Source organism: Magallana gigas, chromosome 7, assembly GCF_963853765.1.
Source record: "Magallana gigas chromosome 7, xbMagGiga1.1, whole genome shotgun sequence".
Taxonomy (NCBI): Eukaryota; Metazoa; Mollusca; class Bivalvia; order Ostreida; family Ostreidae; genus Magallana; species Magallana gigas.
The window spans coordinates 16,215,837-16,239,869 of NC_088859.1; the positions used below are offsets into that span (position 1 = coordinate 16,215,837).

A 24,033-nucleotide genomic window follows, 5' to 3' on the forward strand; every position below is an offset into this window, starting at 1 on the left:
TAGTTAAGACACTTGTCCTAACCTTAATTGTATACAATATATTAGGACCACTTATATATATATATATATATATATATATATATATATATATATATATATATATATATATATATATGAGTATTATGAAAATATGGTTTTCATATTATAACAATGGAAAAATTACAATGTGGTGGTGTTTATAGCAAAAATAAGACTCACCGGTACCTTACCGGCGCAGAAATAAGGGCATGGTACAGTTGTTACAAAGACTAACAAAGATAGAACGATAGACGAGGCCAAGAATACAAATTGTTTTGCATATTTCATATAATTAAACACCCCTAACGCTTGTCCCTTTAAAACACCAAAATCACCAGTCATAATTAATATATGATTGTAATTTAATAATTCACTTTTTAATGTTCATAAAATATTGGAATACTGTGTTACAAACCTTGTGCTGTCTATAATTTAAATGAAATATAAGTATGTGCAACTAATTAAAGAACACACGGAGCATTTAAATGTCCCACTGAATATATTTCTTGCCTAAACATGCTAGAAATATAGCTACCGAAACAACAAAGCTAAACTTATCCAAAACTGTATATAGCGTTAAAATGAAAGTAAAACCAAGTTTTTTTTCCCATCACCTTCTGACCTTGACATGACAGCTATTACAAGAAATAAAAGGTAAACGCTTTTGAAATTATGTATGAATCATTTAAAGTAGGTATGAAAATTACACAACAATTAACATGGTTTGTTATTTGTTTACTGCATGTATTATAAATACAGTCATATAAAAATGTCCTTTACCCTGAATAGTCCAATCCACACTTTGCATAAGTTGTTCCCCTTTGTGGGGTCAACCGAAAGGTCAAAAGGGAAAAAAACAACTTTTCCCTTCTTTATGCAACCAAATATTTGGGCGTCCTGTGAAGAAATCTCTTGAAATTTAATTTATTCCTTCGATGTGTGGGTTGCCCCGACTTTGGGCAATCAAAATTCACATCGGAAACGGATTTCTAATGACACATGACGGAGTTACAACCCTCTAAACTACAAAGGCTACTGTGAGAAATATATATTGTTTTTCCCCAAAGATGGCGGCCAAGGGACATAACTTTTGTAAAGTAACTCTTACATCCCGGAATTATTCGTTCTTTTCATAACTGTGGCTTTAATGTTGGTATATGTACATAATTCCAAGAGTGGGTTTTTTTTTTTAAAATAAATTATTGGAAAATCATTAGTGGCTTTGACTTATTGGTATTTCGGAGAAGGATAACTGTAAGAAATGTAAACCCGAGCCAAATATTTTTCTGTACCGGTGTCTTGCAGTAAAAGTAATTATCTCTAATATAATGCAGGATTTTTGTTATAATTAGAATTATTGTTTTGCTACAAAATCTTACAATTTACGGGACTTTCTCTTGTATGAAAATTTACTTCCTTTTTAAATAAGTATTTCTTTTGTGGGTTTTTTTTCCCAAATATAGACATTTGAATCCAGTATAGGAAATACCTTTATTCCCTTTTTTAAACGTCAGTGCCTTTTAGAAAATTCTAATTATAGAAAAGCTAATAATTTTTAAAGAATAGTTAACCCCATGGCTTCTGTACATTTTTTAAACACGGCATCCAAAAGCGAATGCTCAGGAATTGGCATTATATTAACCATCTTTTATAATTTATTTATTTTTTAACAAAAAATTTGGCAGACAGTATTTTCTTATTCATTTTTTCATTTGAATAATTATGTTTTCAAGCTCCATTACAAAGTGTATGTGTTGAAAAGCACAATTATTAAAAGAAACCACCAAATAAAGAAACGTTACATCTAATATATCGAAAAATACATGTATTGTGCATATAAGAAAATGTACAAAAGATGTAAGTGTATCTTTTTAAAGACTTTTTATTCGATAGAAATTAAATCCAACGTGCTTCTTAAGAACATGGTATGAGAATTAAATATATAAAACAGAAATAGAAATCACATTATATAATATTTGTAATAATCAAAGCAACAACGATCAAATTTTAATGGTGCAACTTTTAAAAGTTCATGACATGTATTTGCGTAATATTTTATTAGAAAAGACATTCGTTTACCTTGTAGTAACATTGAAATCATTGAAAAGAAAGGTGCAAGATTCTTGGTACTTTCCAAGCTTTGTCAACAGATAACAGCTCAGTCATCGGAATAAGATGTTATCTAGAGCCATAAGGAGTCAACTTGCGTTTTCTGACCATTTCCTGTCGCACTTTTATTACAGACAATCTCGGAAAATTTCAGGCAACAACCTTAAGGTACCCCAAAACATGTTATATAAAAGTACAAAGAATGAAGTTTTTTATATATATACATCTTGCTAAATATTTCACAGAAATTTTAGAATTTTAGGGTGACGGGTTGTGTTGCTGCTCCGTTTACTCCCTTTCGTGAGAATGGGTAAGTTATACGATCAAATATTCTACTGCTAAATAAGTTAATAATTTACGCTGTTCTATGTGTCCAAAAGCATTTTTTTACATTTATGTTTAATTTATTGGGGTTTTTTTTTATTATTTAGAGATATCAACTTTGACAAATTCGGAGAAAGCGCCGATTACTTCAATAACAACAATATTCCGTACGCGTTCGGTGAGTATAAATTGGCGAACACCGACTCCAAAACGTTGTATAACAAATCCATACTGCACAAAAAGATATATTTAATGGGTTTTTAAATTTTCAATGTCTTGGCAGTACTTTTCTGATAAACAGAATTTAGCATTTCACTACATAAAAAAATATCTCAAAAAGTTTATTCAATTTAAATTTTAAATTTGGAAAGCAAATCTTACTAAAATTCGGTCGCCGTACGGGCAAGTCCATCGGTATTTGAAGACAATATGACCCAGTGCTTTGAAACTCCAACGTAGAAGGGTTCTTTCTTTTCAATCAGTAAATGGGACTGTAGGAGAGGGAATGTCAATGACTGTGGACGAGAGGAAAGAGTCGGCAGAGGCATGGGTAAAGGTAGCAAAAGGAAAGTAAGTACGATGAAGATAAGTACACAAGTGCTGATATTTATAGCATTAAAAAACAATTAGCCTTTATTCAAAAATCTATAATCTGTTTTAATCACTGGTATCTATAATAGAAAAGTTATTTCAAATAGCTTTTGATTTTCACAGAGTGAAGATTATTCTCCATGTTGGAGCAAATAATATTCGAGATTCACAAGAATTAGTGAGTGGCGGTTCTAATTTTTTTTTCTCTATAATTAAAATGTTTATCACACAATTATGCTATAAGCCCGTAACAAATAATTTTTATTACACTTCCCGTCATCATGCATAAGCAAAAATGGTTCTTAATGCCTGATGAATTACCCGTAAAAGCAATTAATCAGTTCAATCAATATCAGATGTGAGATTATTATGAGCATGGTAATTAATGAGTTGTTTTTAATTGGGTGACTCAGGCTAGACATGGCAGTTCCATTGGTGTAGACGCTGTAGCATCTCTCTGTCCCTCTTTCTTCAAGCCTGCCAACGAGGGTTTGTATTTATAAATTTTAATTTCTGAGAGTAACGAAATTCTGGCTGTATAAACTTTTTTGACTTTGTATAATTTTGTTTTTCAAAAGCATTCTAAATATTTTTTATTTCTTCCTTGTTATTTGATAATAGAATATTTTTGATGTTAGTGACGTAGCCACGCTGCTCTTTTGATAATAGAAATAGTGACTGAATGCATATCGGAGATCGCCGGTGCAGCTCCAGATTTACCCTTCTTCTATTATTCCATTGATTTTCTGACAGGAATTAATGGTAAGACAGAATATTTTATAAATTTGTGGAATAAGCAGTCATTGTTCAAATAGAAGCAAAGAAATCAATCAATGGCGATTTCTGTAGTTTTATTTTTCGTTGGCTATCAAATGAAGAAAATTGGATATTTAAGCTTGATTATCAATGTCAATGAAACCACAAAGAATCCAATGTAAAATGTACATTTAAATGTTATGGCGTTTTATTTCAGTGGATCCATCTAAAATTCTACAGAGCGCGAAAGACAGGGTTCCGAACTTGGTTGGAGTTAAACACACTTCAAAGGAAGTGAGGAAAGTTTACAACAGTTCTTTGGTAGATCCAAGTCGTTTTCAAGTTTTAATGGGAACAGAGGCGGTAAGGATGAATTTTGAAAAGAAAACCTTAATGATTATCGAAGCTTCTGAAACGTTAATTACTTTTGAATTAAGCATTAAATACCAGATTCTTAAATATATTCTTAAAATCTTCTTTTATATCATTGTTTTTTTTTCTCATTTAAACTTAGGAATTCTTACCTTATTTTTCTCTCGGCATTGATTTTCCGGTGACACTGCCATATATGGGAACATTATTCTACAAACTGAAGACGGCTTATGATTCTGGGGACAAAAACACAGCACTGAATATTCAAGTAACTTATGTCCATCGAACATAAATACATAAACTTAAATGAATCCAAAGAAAAATACATGTACTTGTTTAATTGATACCTATTTATATCATATGCGTTTGCAATAGTGACAATTTTTTCTTTCCACCACAGGCGCGGATGTTTGAACTTGATGCAATACGTGGAAAATATGGTATAAATGATTTTGTTGATAAACTAAAAACAATGTTTAATGTTTCAAGTCCTTCAGTCGACAAGATATAATTTAGAATATTCTCTCTTACCAAGTTCTTTGTTGGTTCTTCTTTAAAAGAAACAAATTGTAGTCTTTTGAATATATTTTATTTTTTATATACAGGAGCTGGGATAGAAGTAGCAAAAGCTATGTTTGGTATCATTAGTGAAATTGATGTCGGACCAGTGAGATTACCAATCACAAAGCTAACAACTGATACTTATAAATTACTGAAGAGTGATCTAATAGCATTTGGCTCTGTTGAATGATTTGTAGATCTTTTTATAACGTTTCTACTATGGTGTACAAATAAAGCTGGAGAACTTACGGTTTCTTTTAATATTGATATGTTTGAAGTACAAATCAATTTTTCGAGCTTATTTACTGATCGTTAGAATTTTTTTAAAAATTTTTAAGAGGAATAGCGCCCTAAATAATATGCTTCCGCCTACATTACAGCATTTATGCAAACATTATACACTTTCAACATTATACATGTCCAAATTTTAATCAAATAAACTTTTAGAAAATGCAAATTACACAATTACATGAACCAGGTTAAAATAATCTTAATTATCTTAAACGACATTATTAATATTTTCATACATTTTGTTAAAAATATACTTTTCTAACGCCCAGTGGCAAGTGTTTAGATTGTACTGCTGCTCTTAATTTTATTTGTTTTGACCATGAATATGAAGAATGGAAAATAAGAAGGCATTTCAAAAAAAAAAATCAAAATTTATTTAAGGGCTTTATAAACAAAAAATAGTAAAGATACCATACGATATAAAAATTACAACATTATTACCTGGTGCAAATTCCATTTCCTCTAATAACAGCTCCTCAGAGATCCTACAATTAAATGGAAACCTTTATGGAATGTTTTTCTGGTACAGTTTTGCTACATACTGATGCCGAGGATCTGTCTCACTCTCGAGTTTATCTCGTCCCCATACATTCAAGCTTTTAATTTGTTCCAAATTGTGCCATGCAGTTGCTGTGCACCTGTCGTTACATGACGTTTGGCCTTCATGGTATGTCTTTAACACTTCCGGTTTCACTGGATTTCCGGACAAGCCTTAGAATGAATTTGTGGTGTGTGTAATTAAAATTATAGCGATCTGTGATGAATATTAATAATTTCAAATAGCTGTTTCGAATCGAAGCTGTTTTTATTTCGATCGAATCGAGTCGCTTAAAAAAACCACACACACATCCGAAAAACATTGCGAACACGCGCTCCACGCCTATAACAAATACAGTCATAGTCAAGTAATAACTCACTCAATTTAGAAAAAAATTGACATGAGTAGTTGAGTATTTTAACAGCAGACGATAATGGCAATGACTTAAGGTACCTCACTACACCTACACTTATACTTTTTGAGACACTGCGTCACAAGATGGCGATTTAAATGTTTTATTAAACTGTTTATATCGTTCGATTGGGTTGTATATCGTCGTAGGTCAGTGGCTAAAGTATTGGGCTTCTGAACCGCAGATTATGAGTTTGAATCCGCCTGGAGCTAACTGAATTAAATTTTTGAAAATGTAATTTCTCATCCAAAATTGCATATTTTTTGCCTATTAGACTTAAATACTTCTTATCCATTATGATATCTATCATAATCAAGTAATTTTCTGCTGATTTGAGAAAATATTTCACGGTGTAGTGAGCCACCTTAAAAACTAATGTTTCATTTCTTTTTAAACTTTAAAATATTAAAAGTGGGGCGTTAGAAAATTGAACCAGTACACATGTCTACATGAAAAGGAAAAAAATATGTGATAAAATGTTGGAAATTTTAGTATTTGAACCCCGTTAAACCAAAGATTATGTTCTACATGTATTGTAGTATACGTTAACATTGAATGATTTTTGGTGAAACGATATTCGTACTGAAAACTCTACCAATATTTCAATTAGCGACTTTTTTATATACATTTATGTACATAAATACTGTATACAGGGTGATTTTCGCCCAGTGTTATTTTCACCTTCCTTCACTTGCGAACGGTTTCGTCCAATCTTGAATTCAATCTTATTACAATCAGATCCTTTAATCCGCTCACGAAGATCGCTACACACAGATCCTTGTGTATAGCGATTTTCGTGAGCGGATCAAAGGAATATGGTTTTAATCAGTTTGTATAATGCAAAGTCTGACATGGCTCACTGGTTTCGTCTTGGATTAGAGAATACACGCTTTCAATGTTTTGGGTTCAAATCTTTCTGGTGATTCTTTTTTTAAACATTTTTGTTTTTAAATGTATGTTGGTATAACATTACGTTATAGAATACCGGTATATTTTAATTTGTCGTTATTGATTTCTGCCGTATGAACAATATTTTCTGTTCTTATACAATAGAACTGAATTAAAATATGTATGCACTTACAATCCAATATAACTATTTATTGGTTTACCCCTCAAGTATCTTTTTAGAAAGCTTATGAGTTATTTCAATGGTCGGAATAGACATGTACTTCAACTCTCAACATAATTTAGTTTGAGTAATCAATTTATGTTCAAACCTGTACATGGCCATTTAAATCCCAATTGATTCGTGTCAATGATTCCTGCAATCTTACAATCTTGTGCGCCCAATTTCTTTGACATCCCTAATGAAACTGATAATTAAGATGGGTTTTTAGATTGTTTAACTTTTAATATTCTAGAAGTGTAAACCTACCCCTTATTATGCATTGGATATTCCAAAAAGAGTTACCTATACCTATACAGTAATGCGGAACGGAACAAAGTATTTAAGGCAAAGCTCTATTTCAAATTTAGTACGATGTACTTCCATTGAGTTTCATGTAAATTTTGAGACATTTTGACATATTGTTATGAAATAATATTATACACGCTGTATAAATTATTATTATTATTATTATTATTATTTTGGTTTTCTTATTGATCGTGTTTTACACTTTTCTTTAACCCCAAAGGCTCTCAATCAATGAATATCTATATATAGAATTCTTCTCATCTAAATCGAAAGAAGAATTGAAATTTATATTGAATATGGCACAAATCAAGACACTGATATCTGTGTAACAGGTAAGTGTAAAATATAGTATTACTAGACGTGATAATCATTATGGAGGGTCTTTGAAATTTGTGATACTGTAACGGGTCGGGTATTTCAAAGACTACGCAGAAGATGATTATGCGCATTCATACGCTTATGTTTCCATACGCTGCACAAGGGAGTCTCACCATTGCTATGCGACTTGACTGCTACATTACTACATACATTACTACACGATAACTATATGAACAGAATCTTCTTCAACATTCATGTAGAGATGAAATGTGTAAATAATTAATCAAAGTACTGAAGAACAGATGGGAGTTGATTTTGTCGATGTTTATATATTTTAAAATCAATGATATGTTATTTTGCATGACAAGTTCATGTAGTTTCTAATTTGAATTACGCACATTTTTATAATATGAATTTTTGGACTTTTTCGACAAGAATGTCGAGAAACCCCCATATGAATAATGTTAAATAATATTTAAAGATAAAATTAATTCAATCAAACTATGTATCCGTGATAGAAATATTTCTCGAAAATTGTATGGATCAAAGCAATATTGAACTCTAGTCTCGTTCAACGAAACGCTCGGCTTACACCGTAAATCTCCGACAAGGATTTACGGAGACAGCCAAGCGTCGAGTTGAACGAGACTATATTGAACTCTGGCGTAGGAATACATACGAATACAAAAAATATTTAAATTGTTCGTACCATTTAAAATCTGACTCTTTTCAAGGTATTGATAAAAAAGTTTCCTTGAAAAACAATGCTATAGCATACATTACATTGAATTCATCAATTATTTTTAAGAACTAAGTCTTGTCAACGGCATTGATTTGTGCTGAGGTCCAAACACTGTTTCACTTTCGGTTTGTCTGAGTAACTGCAAAGGAGAGTTGATTAAAATCAACTCCGAAAAATGACGTACATAATGAAAATCATAAGGGATCAGACCCTGTAACTGATAGATGGGGAAAATCGTACAACATTACACTTAACCTGTCTGCGAGGCCTAACCATAGAGGATGAGTAATTAAAAATCAATTTAAAGATTCACAAAACAAACAATTTAGTAGTATGCACAAACAGAGATGCAAAACATGAATTCAATCATCACCATTAGTTCTATTGGTTGAAATGCAATTGAATTCAATTGTGTCGGTAGAAGAGTTATACAAAGCCTAGGATATCTTAAATATTAACCAATTTATTTTTATTGAATAGTATATGCTAACTATGAATGAATTTTTTATATTTAAAGGTATATTTGGAGTATTTGGAGTGAAAATTTTGACATGAGTTTGAGTAAAATATACACCATGCTTCTTATAAATAGACTTTATAAACACACTCTAGAGCCATAAAACATGTTCTTTCTTTAGTTATTTGTATCTAAACTTTGCTACACGTCTGATGAATATTAATGTGATCCGCCATTTTAACACCACTGCGCATGGATGCGGGAAAATCTTGCATTAAGAACACAATGGAAGAACAGTTTGTTTACAAATTAGAATCACTTTTTTTCATGTCTAAAATTAAATAGTTCTAATATCAGATAATACTCGAAGCATTACTATTCTGATATTCATTAATGCAGAACAATAACAATTGTTTAATATGTATAATAATGATGAAACAGGATTTTAGCATCATCGACACGGAAAATGGAGAAAATACTTCCTCTTCCTGAGGGATGCATGTAGCGATCGAGAATGTTTATTTATTCTTTATCGAAAAATTCCTCTAAACGTAAATACACTTGTGGTTTATAACTTATAAAGTAAGGACACGGAACACATGGAGCAAGAACCTGACTAGCAAACCGCTACAACTTCGTGATAGAAACTGAGGTTTAATTCGACTTTAATTCCTTTTCTATCAATCACCATGGTCTCCGATTACAATCTTCCCTTTGTTCCTATCCTTATCAGTCTGTCTCTTTTTTTTCATTGCCAATTTGTCAAACTTAACGGTATACCTTTCTTTCTTGTCGTTACCATTGTTGTTGATAGACTGAAATGGATGTCACGTGACCTATTTAAGGCGGGGTTATTCAAATATTTTGTATATTTCACCGTGCCGGTGTAATGAAGAATAATGACCCCCGTAGAATAATGACCGGGGGTCATTTTTCTACGTAGAATAATGACCCCACTAGCTGAAGAATAATTGGATTTTTCTGAAGAAAAAAGACCCAGGGGTTATTTTTCTTCATGTTAAACATGAAGAAAAATGACCCCCATAAAAAAAATGACCCCCCCCCCCCGTAAACATGAATAGAAATTGGTTACCCCGTATCCAAGAACTGACTTTGAAATTACTTAATTTTTCACTCTGTTCAACTGATTTTGAAGTTATAAACACCGAACTTGTAAATAAATCGCTGTGTGTAGTTTTTCATATCCGTAGCAAGCACACGCAAAACACTCTGACATTGCCACAAATTGATTGTTAACAGTTACGTTACTTCTCTCGTCGACATACGGCGGGAAATGACGCAAATAAAGAAAAATTCTTACACAATGAAGATATTGTTTGATAATTAAAGAACAATAATCATGAAAGAATAATTGTTGTAATGATATAAGCAATATTCATTAGTGAATGAATTGTCAATCGAAGAATGATACATTTATATATCTTTATGGAAAAAGACTAAGGGGCAGGTAACGTAGGAATATGAATACTTCTAATTTACATTTCTTGGGGAAAGTGATTTAAAAAAAATCATTCTGCGTGAGTTTTGTTATCTTCTACGTAATACATGAACATCAACATTCTAAACATTTGTTGTAATGTTGTTTTGTGATTATGAATAGACTTTATTCTTTTGGAGCAAATTTGTGAAGAGTACCTGACTATAGTAAATCTAAATAGATAATAAACACTGATCGATTATAATAAGAAACGATTGTTTCTAAAAGCGTTGATAAGAGGTTAGGGCCCATGTTAGGGGTTTATATCCCGCTTGATTTTGATCACACGATCTTTATTGTATCCAAAGTTACCAATGCTCATACAAACTATTGAAGCATTAATCATCTTGGTATTAACTAAACTAAATTATGCCGAGGATAAAGTAAAATATATTTTCTGTACGAGTACTCTCAGTACTTTGACGATTTTCCTTATTGGCCGTTAACCTCTACTGGCGTAATGGCTGCTGTCAGTGCCTACTAACTTCAGATTGGTTATAATGCCTAACAGCGGAGTAAACTTTTCATAATTTTGGTTTCATCATTAATTCTGGGTGATGAACTTGTATACCCAGCAGTCTGTATTGTGGAAATCGCCAATGCAAGTATAAATCACGAACAATATGAAAAATATAGAAGATGCGACCACGAAGCGCGAAGATGCGAAGACAAAAGTGCTAAGTTGCGAAGGCGAAGAAGTGATACTACTATTGCTTCTTCGCCTTTGCAACTTCGCACTCTCGCCTTCGAAACTTTGCGCTTTCGCCTTTTTAGCTCACTGAGAGAAATCAATGGGAGCATATGCTATACCCCCGGCGTCGGCGTCCGGAGCTGGTTAAAGTTTTAGTTGCAGCTCCTGTATCTAAGCTATTACTTGTCCTCTCTTCACCAAAATTACATGAATTATGCATCTGGACCTACTGAATCTGGTTCCTAACTTTCAGATGCTGGAGGAGGTTTAGGGTTTGGAGCAGGTTAAAGTTTTTTGTTGCAGGTGCCCTTTAATAGCAATATCTAAGTCATTGCTGGTCCGTACTTCACTAAACTTGCATGGATGGTGTGTCTTATGATACTGATGCACCAGACAGGCTTGAGCTATAGGTTTCGGATCATGGAGGAGGTTAAGGTTTTTGGAGCTGGTTAAAGTTTTTGTTGCAGGTGCCATCTAATGATTATATCTTAGTTACTACTGGTCCTAACTTCATTAAACTTGTATGGATGGTGCGTCTTATGATACTGATGCACCTGACAGGCTTGAATGCTGAATCAGAGCCATAGGTTTATGATTCTTGATGAGGTTTAGTTTTTTGGAACAGGTCACATGTTTTATAGATGATAGCTTGCATAGTTGTTTTAACTATATTATAAATGAAACGTAGAGGTTGCTTTAGATGCAGAGCCTGATCTCCATTATCAAGGATGCTAGAGAAATCTCCTAAATCACTCAAACTTGCTTGATAGATAGATGTGGTTGTTGTTAAATGATGTAACATGATTCCTATACATGATATATTATTGTATGATTTGAAACACTATTGTTTAATAAGATGCAATATTATACAGTTGTTGACTGGGGTCGAGGGCAACAGTTAATCTGTCGGACCGGCTCGCAAAGTGTTGCCCAAGGCCGAAGGCCGCGGGGAACAGTTTGTGAGCCGGTCCGACAGATCAACTGTTGCCCGAGACACAGTCAACAACTGTTTTGTTATACCCTTCTAATCAATAACACGTTTTCTCGGAATGTGACGTCACCGGTCAACAGTCTTTTTTAACAGTCGATTTTAACAGTTTCAATTGAACAGTTCCAGTCCAACAGTCAAAATGCTGGCCTTTTTTTTTCGTAAAGAGTTGTATAGTAACTGTTTACAGGGGTATTACAAATTACCATATGTTATATTGTAAAACGTTATATGATACGATTTTTTTTTTATATTTTATGATATGATATTGTATCGTGATATTGTTATGTATAGTATTGATTTTTATGATACAATATTATAAAATATCGTATCATACGATATTGTATAATATGATATTGGTTTATATGATATATTATCATATCACATGAAATTGTATTTCATAATATTTTAATATATATTATTGTATCATATGATACAATGTGTATAATCTGATTGTATTATATAATATTTTACTTTATCCCATGATATTGTATCATTTGATATGATACAATATTGTGTCAAATTATATTGTATTATATAATACAATATCATATTATGTATCAAATATGACACAGTATCATACAATACAATATCATACTGTAATATTTACATTCACTTTCTTTCCCTCTATTAAATTGCATTGGTTGATTTGAGTGATATTTACGCACAACACAGAAGACCCAATCACCAAATATGGTGCGTATGAATACATTTAGTATTCCTTCAGTATTTCTCGAAGAACAGGATCTGACTCTTCTCGCGACTTCAAACCGGATAACGACCTGTTATTATACTTACGCTGATAAACATGTCATTGATGTAAATATATTTTAACAGTTAAATGAATTCAATTGATTAATTTCTTAGTTTACCAAGAGCAATTTATTAAATTACAGAAAGAAAAAAAAAATTGTGTTATTCGAATTTTAAACGCTGTGCACTATTTTTGTCAGCATTTTTCGGCTGTTCCATTGGCTATTCCGTTAATTTCGCATAACTCGTTGAATAAGACAGAGCTTTTTAAAAACAAATCATATTTGCGGGAAGGAAATACATGTTTAAAATACGTAAATATAAGCATTGATTCATTATTTTTTGAAAGATGAGGTCTTATAACTGCAACGATGAGTGCAAACAAATTTTCATAACGCGCTAGCGCGTTATACAATTTGTATGTACACACCTTTGCAGTTATGAGACCACATCTTTCAAAAAATAATGAATCAATGCTTATATTTACGTATTTTAAACATGTATTTCCGTATGGTCAACATATATGTTACATGTACTCATTAAAATATTTATAAACATTCAAAGTAAGCGCGATGGCCTAGCGCATGCTTACCAATAATAGTATGGATTAATCGGAAAACCTTGGCGAGTACGGTGCCTGTATTAAATTCTATGTAATCGACCGATACTTGCTGAATGCAATCAAAAAAGGCGACGGCGAAAGTGCGAAGATGCGAAGGACAGAGTGCAAAGTTGGGAAGGAGCGCTAGTAGTATCGCTCCTTCGCCTTCGCACCTTCGCACTTTAGGCATCACATCTTCGCTCTTCGTCGTCGCATCTTCGCACTTTTGCTCCTTCGCCTTCGCACTATCACCCTTGCAACCTAGATCGAAATGGCCCTATCAGAACATCATAGATATGTGAAAATGTAATTGTTAAGATGACAACCATACCCCGATGCAATACCTCAATATCTTGTTATAACGGAAGGATTTTTATTTTCTAAGATATACCCCTTCTTTCACTTTAAGGATTACGTTCACTCAGGGTTTGAGATTTCAAAAAATATTTTTACAAAGTTCAATATCTGAAGTCCAAAGTTGTTTTAAAAACACAAAATAACAACGCTATAAACAAATATCAATATTGATATCCATGATTTGTTTATTTGAGGAAGATATGATCCGACAAAGGTAGATTAAAATTGAAACAGAGGAAATTCGAACTAATTTTTTTTAATTTTTATTTTCTTATTTTCTCTTTTAAAAAAAACTTTCGGTTGCAGTGAAATTGCAAAAGTAAAGTTTCTATATGTTTTTTCATATCATTTTACCTATTTTATGGTTGTATTTACTCGTCTATAAATTTATATCACTGGCTGACACGCGATTGGAAAAATGCTTAAAATACATAAAATCGATTCAAGATAAAATATCTCGAAATTTTGATCATTGACCTTATATAATGTTTATGTCAACATAATACAGACAATATAAACAGTTTTAGGCAATCAATGGTTTGGAGCACCTATTAGTCAGTTTTTTGTAAAACTCGATCAAAAATATGTACAATTTTGTAAATTGATAGAGAAAATTCGGACTAAATTAAACTTACAAAATGAGCTTAAAACGATTATTCAAATATAAAATTAGTAAAGCTATTCGTATTTTATCATTTCCCAACCGACAAATTGTTTTATTTTATTAATAATTAGAAAATAATGAAAACCTTGAAAATGGTAGACAATTTTGACAAATTTTGACATTTTTTTCCAAAAATATTTAGAGGTCACTAGGAGAAAAAGTAGGTCATTGAACTAGTTATTTGAAAGTGAAAAATAGCACCACAATAGCTGGGCTACAATGTACAATAAATAATTTTTCGTTCCTATTAGTGGATTTTTTTTCGCCCCTGAGTAAATGTAATCCTTATGTTTATTTGAATATGAATTATAATTTCTGTTACTTTCTGTAAACTGCAGCAGTAAAAATTACAAAAGTGTAAAGACTATTTCACAAATAATGAAAAAATATACTGAAAAACTTTAATCTACAAGGGGGTCATTATTCTACAGGGGTCACTTTTCTTCATGTGGAGTGTGGTCATTTTTATGAAAATGACACTTATTCTTCAGGCAAAGGGGTCATTTTTCTACGTAGAATAATGACCGGGGGGTCAATTTTCTGCGTAGAATAATGACCGGGGGTCATTATTCTACGTAGAAAAATGACCCCCGGCCATTATTCTACGGGGGTCATTATTCTTCATTACACCGGAAAAAAAATTATTAAAAATTTTTTATTTCTTGTATCTTTGTTATGCGATTGACTTATATGGCGTAATTTGTGTGAACGTCCTATCTTTATCGCAAATCTTACATGAAAGTATTCGCTACGACCGATGTAGCATTGCGTTGAGTGATGACACTTTCTAATCGGTGTGTATTTCAATTGTGATTTGAAATAAAGATTCTGATTGGTGCATTTATATGGACCCGCCCATTTATCAAATGCATGTTGAGAACATGATGCTAACACGTGGAAAGATATGTCGGAGAAAGAAAACATCTCATAAAGTTGTACTAGCAAGTTAAAATTTACGTTCAGAGTTATTTAATAACAAACGGGGAGATGTTCACGTACATGTGTAAAATATTAATGAAGAGAAAAAGAAAAAGTTCCCTAAAAGCAGGGATCGGCGCATATAGATTATCAGTCACAGAATAAGATTGTACTTCGCTTACGAATAATGTCATTCAGTTCATTGTGAAAAAAAATCGCCAGAAACTGTTTAGTGAACAAATAAATTTTACGTTAGCGTTCATAATGAACCATATACTGTTTATGGAAAATCGCATGAGTTGAACTGTTTTTCCTCATAAAAAACTTGTTGCAGAAACTAGAGTGTTTAAATACATTAATAGTTGTTTTCCTCCTCATTTCATGAATCTTGTCCATATTTGTCATACAGATTATATAAAAATAAGGACAAGAAAAGATGACACAGGCTTGAAAAAATTAAGATCGAGATTTTTTTTTCTGACACACAAAAAATCTTTTCACAAACATATGGACAAAGTTGTGTAAATCAACATAATTATAATACATATGCATCTCTCATTAAACGTGAAAACCTTTTATTCATATTAACGGATCTTATGCACGGTAAACATTTAGGGGGAAATATGCGAATCAATTTAAAATATTAAAGCATATCAAATTACTTAAATATAATACGATAAAAAAATGCAAATGAATAAATTGCACAAAAACTTAATATTATTGGTTTTACTTAAGTATTTTAAGTTCGTTCAACCGCACGCTCCCTCTGAGCAAATTTCGCGAGGTAGACGGTGTGTGGTTGAGCAAGGCTATCATGATACCTCCGCAGAACCGCACAGAAACATTTTACTTAGCCGACCGCCTCCTGGTGGCCGTATTCATACTCTAAAAAGCATGTTCTGTGTTATGTTTTACTTTTCCTAGGGTCTAAAGAAATGGCCTCCAACGTTGTACAACGTCAACTTACTACGCCAAAGAAAGTAAACTTTGCTCGCTTATCTCGTCTCATTAATGATCTTCTTGCACCAGTTTTAAGAGATATTCTTCTTTGTTATTATCCATGTCCAGAAGATGTACAGGAAAAAATTAGAAAGACTCATCTAGAAGACCTATTTAAAAAGGATATGAGTAAAATACTTGACGGCGATGGTTATGAGAAATGTGATATTTCACTTCTTTATAAGCTCATAAGAAATACATGTCAAATTATTCCACCAACAATAAATAGCAAACGTAAAATGACATGGGGAGGAAATCTGATTCCGTCTCGAGATTGTAAAGAATTAGGTGATGACGTAGAAAGAATAAGGATAATCCGGAATAGAGTTTTTAGTCATGCTCATTCTACAGATATGGAAGACGGCGATCTTGAAAAGTATTTTGAGATATCCTTAGATGTCTGTCAGAGAATGGCTCAAAAGTTTGGAAAGAGAGATTATGTTAAGGAATTAAACACCATCAGAACATGTAGAATGGAAAATGATGAGATAGTGCAGCTGACAGAAAAAGTTCAAGAAAACATTTTTAGGAACGAAGATCTGTTTGACTACGTTAGAAAAGTGACAGGTAAAACACTATCTACTCTCTTTTCTTCTCTAATAACTGTGCCGGATAATTATGATTGACAGTGTCAAGGTGGCATTTTTGCACCCGCTTAAGATGCAGTTTCGGAAAAATCTATATATAGCAAATGAAAGACAATTATCTAAAGAGTATACATCCACTTTTCTTTTGAGTTTTCACCTGACATGTGGGACATTTACCTTTAAAAATTAATATCCCATAGGAATATGATGATTTCCATAGGAAAAATGATTCTCCCGCTGGAAATATTGAATTGATAATCTTATAGGATTTTCTGAAAAAGTTTTAAATTTCCTAAAGGAATATTGTTTTTACTTTGGGAAAAATTGTTTCCTGAAGGAATTTTTAAAAGGTAAATATCTCACCTGGCAGGTGAAATACAGTGATAACAAATGTGGTTGTAAACGTTTTAGACAATGGTCTATCATATGACATAATTGAATTTTCGATATATGCAGCTCAGACGGGTGCAAAAGCGCCACCTTGGCACTGGCATAATTATCCGGCACACTGGCACAGTGTTTCTTATTCTTCTATATTGAAGCGTTTAGCTAATAATTAAACTTGTAATTTTCAGCAAAGATGGATGAAAAAATGGACAACATATACAGAAAAGTGGAACATTTACAAGGTTAGAATTTATTTTAATTGCATTTTTCACATCTTTCATATTACACGTAGTTTGAATTGCGTTCTTTTGACACTTGTTTTTTTTTTTTAGAACAAAGCTCTCAATCAGAAGACTTTGTTAAGAGAAACAGAAATGGGGACATTGAATCTCTAACTGGATATGCTATGGACGTCTTGAAAAAACTACAAACAGGTATTTCTTATTTGGTCAGGTTATATTCATGCTGTTCGCTGATCTTTATTTGCTTGCACATCGAAATTCGTATAAATTCAAATAAGTTACATAGTTGTTTACAAAAACTTAAAATCATACTTTGAACATTAATATAATTACAACTATATAAAGTTTATACGTTCTTCATAAAATGAAAGCATTCTTTGCATTAAATGATGTTGTTAGTTTTATTGATATAATTTAACTTTTATCATTTCATTTTTTAGAGCCGGAAAATCCGGAAGTGCTTGAAAGATCCAGGCACATAATCGATTATGTAATATCTGACATTTGTCGTCGAAGAGGAGGAATGCATTTACAGAAGTTAGAAACTGAGATTAACAATATATTCGGTTCCTCTTTCAAAAAATTAGTTGGAATGAAACTGCTTCATTATTTAAGAAGATTTCCAGAAAAATTTAACATTTTTCAAACAAACGCAAAGCAGTGGAAAGTACTGCTGGTCGTAAATAGCTTACCTGTACCATTCAAAAAACGTAAAAAATCAAAACATGCGAAGGTCCTCTCAAAAAAGACCCCAAATGTTGAGGATTTTGATATTTCTCTCATTTATCCAGAAAATCAAATTAATACCGAAGACTTATGCACTAGTTCTCCAAACAAACATGAGGAATGCATCATTTCAACTCCAGAATTTGAAAATGCTGAAAGGGGTATAGATATCATTCAAAGTTGGGATGAAATTGAAATTAGTGATGAAGAAGGGGAGGCGAAAGAGAAAGAAAAAGAGTATAAAAAGGATTTCAAATCGACAAAATCTAGCACTTTCCCAACAAGCCCTTTACCGATAGAAATCCCCAGCTCACAAAACTTAAAAAAAACTAATATTAAAAAACAATGTGTATTGGAAAATGAAAGACAAAAAGAAGAAGCAGCTGTTTACTGCGATCCAATTTCTTCCACAGTTGTTGAAATAGAAAAATTGATTGAAATTAGAAATACATCCAAAGACGTTCATCAAGATCAAAATGTTGTCGTTCAGCCAGAGAAGAACCAGAAAGACGATAATTGGTCACAAATGTCATCTCCAGATTCAATAGTCCAATCAATGTCTAAATTTTTGGAAAAGGTTCACAGCTTTGGGAGAAGTTCTGAATCATTTGCACTTGTTGTTGGAAAAACTGACGTGGTACCGAATATTGAATCACTAGCGCAAATACCATGGCTATGTGTATTTGACTTTGATATGTTTAGCAGAAAATGTGGGTTGATGTCCGCATTGGAAGGGCACATCAATGCTGTTCACTCTTGCACTTTGAAAGACCGCCCCCAGTTTTCCTTTTCGTATACCTACTGGTGTCAGATGCGTGGTAATTCCCAAGTTCCAGACACATGCATAAAATGTGATGCAAGGTCTTGGCTCAACCAAATGAAAACTAAGCTTGAAGAGCATTTAGAGACCCTCGCGCAATATGTTTCAAACAATACAATACTTAAGGTTATTCTTTTATGGCCCGAAGAAGACGAAGATATGAAATTCATAACTAAATTCATCACGCAGCTCGAAGCATTTCTTTTGCCAGATATTTTTGTTATACATCCAAATTTGCAGGAGGAATCAACATCATTGGCACAGATCGATTCGGTATTAAGAATACAAGTTCCTCTCAAATCTGTTTACTCCTACCTTAAAACGAATTTGCCTAGAGTCAAACCGAAAAGACCAGCCAAATACCTTTTGCCGACTTTTGACGGATCAAATGATCCCAGAATTGATGAGTTTACAGCATCCCATTTACGAGAGAATTTGAATGTGCTGTACTTCAACGGCGTGCAGGAATGTAGTCATGATTTCTACGACATCAAAGAAGAAGGCGAAAATTTCTTGCGAGGAGGAACACTTCGTTGGTTTGTTTATTATGAATGTGACGAAGGTGGGTATTTTGATGTAAAAAGAGACCAAATGAATACAATTATAAATGATATAAAAAACTGGCACATAAAACGCTCCAATTCGGCAATTCTTGAAGTCTATCATTCTCCTGGTGCTGGAGGAACGACTCTGTCGCAGCGCATTTTGTGGGAATTGCATAAAGATATACCCTGTGTACAAGTAAGATCAAACATTCTGTCTTCAACTTCTGATATTGTGCAACATATCAAGTTGCTTTTCGAGAAAACACATCTTCCGATTTTGGTTTTATTGGATGGTCGAGATGATTCAGAAGTCAATTATCTTTTTAATCAACTGAGACTTCAATCAGTTTCTGTTATTGTTTTGCATGTGCAAAGAATTAGAAAAGAGCTTAGGGAAACTAAACTGTTTAGGGGGAAATACTGCATCAAAGGTCAAGTGTCAGAACGTGAAGCTAAGCAGTTCTGTCTGAGATACCTAAAATTCTGTGATACCGAGGATAAACGGTATAACTTGCAAGCAATTACGGACAATGTTACAAAAGGTGAACTTCATCAGGTATACGAGTTTGGGTTGACAACATTTGCCCATGAATATAAAGGCATCGAAGCATATGTTAGAGGTTATTTGCAATTACAACCTGAAAGTGAACTTGATTCTACCCAAAAAGTACTTGGATATCTTTCTCTCGTATATTTTTATGGCCAAATGTCTGTACCATGCGAGTTGTTTTCCAAAATTCTTAAAAAAGCTAATGGGGTTATATTCGATGACCTGCCATTTGAGGTACGCCAACTAGTGGTTAAGAGTACTAATCATCAACACATAGGGTTTATCAGAATATGTCATCAAATTGTCGCAAAGGAAATACTCGAACAAATACTGGCCAGAAATGTATGTGCCCACCAGAAGCCTTCAAGTCAGAATCTAAGCCAAGATGCCTGCAGAAATCTTCTCGATTTTGGAATTGAATTCATCAATGATATGAAAAAATCATGTAATAGAAAGGTTCACTGGAGTGGAAATATCATCGTAGAAATCCTAAACAAGACATTTCTTCATAGAGATACGCAAGATATTGATGCATATAATTTTCAAAAACGCAAACCAAGATTTTCACGATTTTTTACAGACATGGAAAAAAGTATAACAAAGCCTGATCGAATTAAAATCATGGAACACATTGTGTCTTGTTGTCCACATAATCCAAATTGGCATGCCCATCTCGGACGAATGTTTACTCTGTTTTATCAGGGGAAAGAAACTGAAACAGCAGAGAAACACTTCAAAACAGCGATCTCCCTATGTGAAAAAGAATCAAATCTCGCTAGTAAAGAAAGAAATCAGTGCTTTGAAGAATCATTTTCCTATTCACCTATATATCACATGTATGGAATGTATTTTCATAATAGACTCTGCACGGTAACAAGAGATTCTGAGGTCTTTTTTGATAGAGATATAGAAATAATTTTATACTATGCACGAAACGCATGTTCGAATTTTGAGATAGCGAGGGAGAAATCATTTCCAGGAGTCAGTCAATCATATGGGATTGTGGGTGAAATAATGTCAAGATTAGAAGTCTGCAACTATATTAACATGAACCTTGGAATGAGTCTGTCGGAATATGTCAAATCTCCAATGTCGCCAATGGTGGCGTTTGTTAGAGAAAGCATGGTGCAAACATGTGAATTGATCGCTCAGTGTTACAGTACGGTCGATAGAGATGAGCTTCCTTCAGGGATGTCTCATCATGTCAATTTGTACAAGGAATTGTTTCGCGGACAAGAAATAAGTGAATTGTGTTCTCTCGATGGTCCAATTGATTGTACACATAGGCGACATTTTATAACACAAATAAAACTTAAGTATGGAAAATTCGACCAATATGACATCCTGTCGCTTAATAACAAAACACCTACGGAAGAAATTAGAGAAATTGTTGGTCATCTGGAAAACAATTTTAAAGATTTGGAAATAAAAGGATCTTTTGAGATGAAGAAAGGGCATATTGAGTCTGATTTCAAAGATTGGATAAATGCTCTTCGTTTGAGTCAATACGACAAGGACATTCGACTTGAAGATGTTCTGAGAAGAGTACGTCAATGGCATGAAAATGTGCACACTCCGTTATCAACCTTTTACGTTTTTGTCTTATGTGCTTCAATAGCAATGGTGAATAACGACACAAGTCGTTTCATTGAAGCAAAAGATATGCTAGAAGAAGTTAAAACCTACAAAAGTCACTTTTTGAAACCATACAAACCCAGAGAATGGCTTGGTATTCATTCAGGATTCAAATGTTTAATACCAGGTTTATTCTTAAAGTCTAAGTTAGACTCTGGCTTTGATGAGGTCGAAATAGAAAAAACCCTTGATGTAGCTCCATTATTTTTGAAAGGTACAATATCCGGAAGCAACAAACGTCCTCATTGCGGAACTATTGCCATCGACGTGTGCAATGGTTCCCAATTCGACGTGTTCTTTATTCCAGTACGAACAAGAGAAAGGTTAGTTGGCTCCACTAATTCAAACCGACGAGTTGAGTTTATCTTGGGATTTACAGTCTCTCATGGATTTGTTGCGTATAATGTCAAAACACTTGAAATGGTACCATGCGAAAATTGTCCAAGAAGAGTTGAGTTTGTAACAAATCAACTCATAGCAGAATGCAAATGCGGACACAAAGTTCCAAAGCTCAAAGCAGATGATAAATTTTTCCCAGATTTTAACTAATAAAATCAAGTACTTATTAGTTGAACAAAAATGTTTGTTCGTAATATGAAATATCTTACTTTACTTTACGATCGATGTTTTGCTGTTGTTGGATTTTTGGGTTGTTGTTTTATTTTGGGGGGGGGGGGGGTAGTTTTGTGTTTGTTTTATTATTATTTTTTAATCCCCCTTTTTTACTTTTTAGGGTTATATTGTTATACATTAAAGTATAGTACTGTAATTGTGAACATGTTTAAAGATAAATATGTTTGATGTGAATATGATAAGAATCAACGTGAAAATTCTGCTGGTTAGAATTAACTAGTTATCGGTTTACATAAAGAAGTTTATATCGTATTGTTCAATGTAATTAAACGTAAACTATCATGCTTTTGTGTGTTTGTTTGTTCATGTGATTTTAATAAAACTATTTAAAACTTCAAATGGATTTTTCCAATACTAAACAAAACTTTTCCTAAGATTAATTGACATTGGGTTGAGTGGAACCAGAAGGTGGTTGACAAAATGGTTCTTAAATAATGATTTTATGTAATATTTTTAAAAAGTCGTCGTAGCCTATAGATTTTATCAAATTTAATGTTGTAGAAACTTTTCTATAATATCTAGCATATAAATATAAATTGTTTCATAACCAGTGATTTATTACAAATATAAGAAAAACACTGCTTACCTACAACCAATCCACTTAGTGCTTAAAAATACAAGAGATTGACTACTACATGTAGTCTGACATGATTACCGATTAGTTATAAATCTGTGATTGATCTCACATTCGAGGAAAATACGGTATGTCCTATTTTCCTGTAAAATCTCACATATTGAAGTTTGACCTATATGTTCTTTTTTGAATCTATTGGAAATTATCTCCATTACAAACAATTTTCTGTACAACAATTTTCCTCTTTCTGAAACACAGGGGCTGGAATAGAAATAGCCAAGACCATGTTTGGTATAATTAGTGGAATGGATATAGGACCGGTTCGGTTGCCAATCTCAAAAATAACAACCGAGACATACAACTCACTCAAGAAAGATCTGAATGAGTTTGGATCTGTGGAATAATTGTAGATATGATGAGACTTCTGAGTGATTTTGCTTTGATCTTTATGTACAAGTGTTGAAGGTTTTGTTTATTTCGTGGTATGGTATCCAAATGGAATTAAAAAAGAAATAAGAAAATTATATCAATGGTTCCATGTAATGAAATTTTAAAAAAAGTTAATTAATGATGGAATGTTTAATTCATAATACTCAAAGGAGGGAAAATATTTAAAATTAACAAGAGTACGAATACATATTTCAAGGAAAATCAATGAGAGAGAGACAATGTAAATATTTCCCGGCCCTTAAATACAGGAAAGGCAAACTAAATGTATCAGTATTTTCTCTTAAATATTATGACTGTGTGTACCTTTTGATTATTGGACAGTACATACATGTACGATAGTAGTAGAGCTAATTTCGGTAGTCCTAATTTCTTATTGTCAAATATAGTTTAGACACTTGTCCAAATCTTAATAGTTGTATGCAATATATTAAGACCACTTATTAGCTAAGCTATTTATAAGTACAAAAACCATATTTTCATAAGTACAAGAATACTTATGAAAATATGGTTTT

General features: G+C 32.8%; 2 protein-coding genes across 2 annotated transcripts; both read left to right on the forward strand.

The window, feature by feature from the left end:
* The first annotated feature begins 130 nt into the window (after window positions 1–130).
* On the forward strand, window positions 131–4,966 carry LOC136269843 (N-acetylneuraminate lyase-like). The gene is made up of 12 exons (XM_066065225.1): window positions 131–672; window positions 2,105–2,295; window positions 2,382–2,437; window positions 2,559–2,629; window positions 2,934–3,021; window positions 3,166–3,220; window positions 3,456–3,531; window positions 3,712–3,804; window positions 4,016–4,161; window positions 4,313–4,438; window positions 4,571–4,610; window positions 4,776–4,966. Exons 2-12 carry the CDS (start codon window positions 2,194–2,196, stop codon window positions 4,919–4,921), a joined length of 999 nt encoding a protein of 332 aa, XP_065921297.1. The 5' UTR covers window positions 131–672; window positions 2,105–2,193; the 3' UTR covers window positions 4,922–4,966.
* Window positions 4,967–16,300: 11,334 nt separating this feature from the next.
* Window positions 16,301–22,795, forward strand: LOC136269842 (uncharacterized). Its single transcript, XM_066065224.1, has 4 exons — window positions 16,301–16,939; window positions 17,535–17,588; window positions 17,679–17,780; window positions 18,029–22,795. Exons 1-4 carry the CDS (start codon window positions 16,309–16,311, stop codon window positions 22,411–22,413), a joined length of 5,172 nt encoding a protein of 1,723 aa, XP_065921296.1. The 5' UTR covers window positions 16,301–16,308; the 3' UTR covers window positions 22,414–22,795.
* The last annotated feature ends 1,238 nt before the right edge of the window (window positions 22,796–24,033 follow it).